Source organism: Tupaia chinensis, unplaced genomic scaffold (genome assembly GCF_000334495.1).
Source record: "Tupaia chinensis unplaced genomic scaffold, TupChi_1.0 Scaffold000671_1, whole genome shotgun sequence".
Taxonomy (NCBI): domain Eukaryota; kingdom Metazoa; phylum Chordata; class Mammalia; order Scandentia; family Tupaiidae; genus Tupaia; species Tupaia belangeri.
Window position 1 is genome coordinate 132430 of NW_006160193.1, and position 3858 is coordinate 136287.

The window sequence follows — 3858 nt, forward strand, 5'->3', positions numbered from 1 at the left end:
GGGGGGGGAAGATAATATTAAGAATTCTATTTATGTCCTAGTTTTTTCTTTCTGGAGACTGTTTTTACCCTTATATAAATGAAGTTTGTTATGACCAAAATTCCTTGAGTAAGCTTTAATTTTTTATTTGGTTCAACTTTCCACACTTAAATTGGCTCTTATTATCGTGCTATTTGTGCTTATATATTCTGAAACAACTATAAATGTAAAGTAGGCTGGGTAAAGATTATACTTACATATAATCTATGGAAAGATTAATAAAGGAAAATGTCTTATTTAAAGGAATTTTTCATAAATCATTAAATGTGCATTAAATGAATAACTACCTCCAATTTACCTTTGATATAAATGTACATTTTTTAAAAGAATCTTTTCTTAGAATAAATCATTTGTGAAAACAAAACTACCCAAATGAAAAGACATGCTATTGCACTCTGCTGCATATAATGTTGCGGTCAGATCAACTTACAAATTCAAATGTTTTACAGTGTGGATCTTTTTTCCTTTCATTGCTTAACTGCTTTTCACAGCAGGCCAAATTAAGTTTAATTTTGTCTGTGATGAGAATGTATAATTCCGGCATCAACTATTTGAGTCGCTTACCACGGCTAGAAGGTGTACGAGCGGTTTCTGTCTCATAAAAGCTTTGTTCTGAAGATACACCCACAGAGAGAGAATCTTTCCTCAAATAATACCGGTTTAATTCCATCTGAATTCGATACTCGTCTTCCTGCTGCATGGGTCGATTTTTCCTATCTTTATTAGCTAACCCTATTTTGCTAGAATTTTCTACAGGTATACAAAAGAAAGCAAAACAGTAATTAAATTTGAAGTTACTTAATTCATTATTTCTTTCCCAAAACCCCTTTATCCAAATGCCAATGGCAACTTAACACCACAGTACAAACCATCATTAATATTAACATTAACATTAATCAGAGATTTAAACAATGGCTTTAAACGACTAGCCCAGGATCATAAAATCTTAACTGAGAGATGTGAGTTATTAAAACTATTTTGAAATGGGTGTTCAAGAATTATATTTTCTACACACTGTGTTCAAGAATTTTACTTTTCTCAGGTGTATGAAATACTATCCCCAACCAAAGAAGTGGGTCAGCACAATTCTGAAACAGTTAAGAATGTGACACACACCATCTGCATTAAATTGGTGCCAAGGTAACACAATTCAAAAGCCCCAATCATATTTATTTAGGATTCTTATTTACAATTCATTTTTAATTTCACAATTTCAAAAATAATAATTTTCTACATGTATATGTTTTAGTTAAAGTTTTAATGAATTAAAAATAATACCAGATCTACACTCACCTGGCCCTGCGATAGCTGCCAACATATCCAGAAGCAAGTGGACCTGCCTTGGCGACAGGAATAAATGAATAGAGTCTATCTGCCCATCAATATCCAACTTGAAAAGAAAAAAATGTTCAGGATGAATACTCTTTACAACCTCATCCCCATAAATCCCAGCAAATCTTAATGCACTGACCCCTTACCCTCAGAGTCCTTCGCCTAGGAGTCTACCTAGCAATGCACACCATCCATTTTGTTTTAATTTGCTGTAGGTCATGTGCACTCGCCAGAAAGAGACAGAGAGAGAGAGGAAAAGTGAGAAAGCACCCCTCAGGAGGCATGGCCACTCTCCAACCCCTTCTGCTCCATTCTCCTTTCGGAATTTTGGGCACACATGCACAAGCACTCAGTATATTTTCCAAGCCGCCAGGTCAGAGTCTCAAATTGCTGTCAGCCATGTGGGACACAGCTGCCTTCACCACACCAACAAGCTGGCCCCGAAGGCACACAATCCAGACTGCTAAGAGGAAAAGTCCTCCTGAGAAATTCCATGTTGGCAAGACTAGTGTCATACCTTTGTCTCTAAGTCTTTTGAATATTTAAAGAATTTGAAGAGGCCGTAACACATAGTCTCACACAGTCTCCGAGGTGACATCATTCCATATTCCCTGACTTTCAAAAGACTAAAGTCATGGTACTTGAAGCTTGAGTCAAACCAAGAACAAACAGAGGCGGCTTGCGTGAGTCTGCCCCTGGGTCACGCTCTAGAGAAAGCTGGGGAGGACCTGCCTCTCCAGTGTCCACTGTTTCACAGCCTGGGCACGGGAGTGGGAACCACAGCAGACGCCGCTGACGTAGGTGTCTCTTCTCCTTTCCAATCTGCCCATTTTCCCTGCTAGAAATAAAAGCCATCCTCACTGTCTTCCTGATTCCTGTGGAGTACAATCTGACAAAAGCAATGACTCTATTCTCTACACCACATCGAAAAAGCTGAACGTGCCTGCTTCACTTTTCACTCACCTCGTCTCCATTCGAATATGCTACCTCTCACTCCTACTATCTTTATGCCATTTTGCAACTGAAAAATCACTCCATTAACAAAATACATCTAAATTCACAAAACGGCTTCTTGCCCAAGAGAAAAAATTTTTCTGATTCTGAAAGCAAAACGTAAAATAACAGTGACTTTGAAAAATTTCCATGATTTAAGAATATATTATCTGGGACCAGCCATTAGCGTAATGGCTATGTCGCTGGACTCCCATGTATTCAACTGCAATTCGCGTCCTGGACCCGGTGGCTTAAATTCACACCAGGTGCATGTGCATGCATGCCCAAGATCCCGAGAGGAGAATGGAGGAGAAGGGATTGCGGCATGGTCATCCCTCCTGGGGGGTGATTTCTCGCTTTCTGCCTCTCTGTCTCTCTCTGTCTTTCTGGCGAGTGCATGTGCCCTATAGCAAAATCTTTTCCAAAAAAAAAAAAAAGAATATATTCTCCAATAATATTCATCATTATCATTTTTTCAATTATTGGGGTTCTCTGCCAAGTGCAGAAATATGTATAAAACATATTTCCTCTAATTCTTTTTCCTGTTCTACAGACAAGGAACTAGATTTACAAAGATGAAGTGACTTGCATGAGGCCATGTAAAAAATCCAGAGCCAGGACTTCAACCTGGGCTGATTCAGAGAAAAAGCCTCCACTGCTCCCGTGGCATGGCTCCCTAGTTCCATCCACAGACAGCTTCATCCAAGCCAGCAAGGAATTCAGGCTGGAGAGAGTGGGAAATGTGTTTCTGATTACAGGCTAATCTTTTATTTGCCAGAGGGCACATGCACTCACCAGCGACAGACAAGCAAGAGAAAAAGAGGAAGAAAGCACCTCCCAGTGGGGAGTGGCCACACTGCAATCCCTTGCCCTCCATCACTCCACCCTGTCAGGGTTTAGCCATGTGGGATCTGGCTCCTTAAGCACTAGGCTGTAGAGCCAGCCCTACAGGCCAAATTTTAATTTTTTTTTAAATTTCTTAGTATTAATAACACAATCTCTGATATTAATTATAACAGATAATCAAGAGTTTCATTAATTTCTTGGTATTAAAAACACAATCTCTGACCTTCATTATAACAGATAATCAAGAGTTTCATTTACAATTCATTGGAATTGAAATGTTCACCATGATATTTCACTGCCAATACACTCCGAGTTTGACATTCAAGAAAGTAAATATTACTTTCTTTGGGTAATATAAAAGAATGTAACAACTGAAAAACAAATTTCAATTCACTGTAACATGGTAACTAAAACAAAAATCTCTAAATTCAATACAGAGAGTACCTATTTCGATATATTGGGTTGTCAGAAAAGTCATGGCGTATTTTTCTCTTTTCCAATGTAAACACATACCATGACTTTTCTGATGACCCAATATATTCCCAAAAACATACATTAAAATTGAATATGTGAAACACCAGATTACACAACTCGAGGGTTATTATTTTTAGAAGACTAAAAAAATAAAATCCAATCGTTTATAACTTG

At 38.1% G+C, this 3858-nt stretch overlaps 1 protein-coding gene across 1 annotated transcript in view; it reads right to left on the bottom strand.

Annotated features, from left to right (window-relative positions):
- Positions 1 to 3858, bottom strand: part of ATG2B (autophagy related 2B) — a 96098-nt gene that overhangs the window by 65045 nt on the left and 27195 nt on the right. Inside the window, exons 7-8 of the mRNA XM_027776378.1 lie at positions 1333 to 1429; positions 604 to 789 (exon numbers count right to left, since the gene is read on the bottom strand). Coding sequence (XP_027632179.1) covers positions 604 to 789; positions 1333 to 1429 — 283 coding nt within the window. The remainder of the gene's footprint in view (positions 1 to 603; positions 790 to 1332; positions 1430 to 3858) is intronic.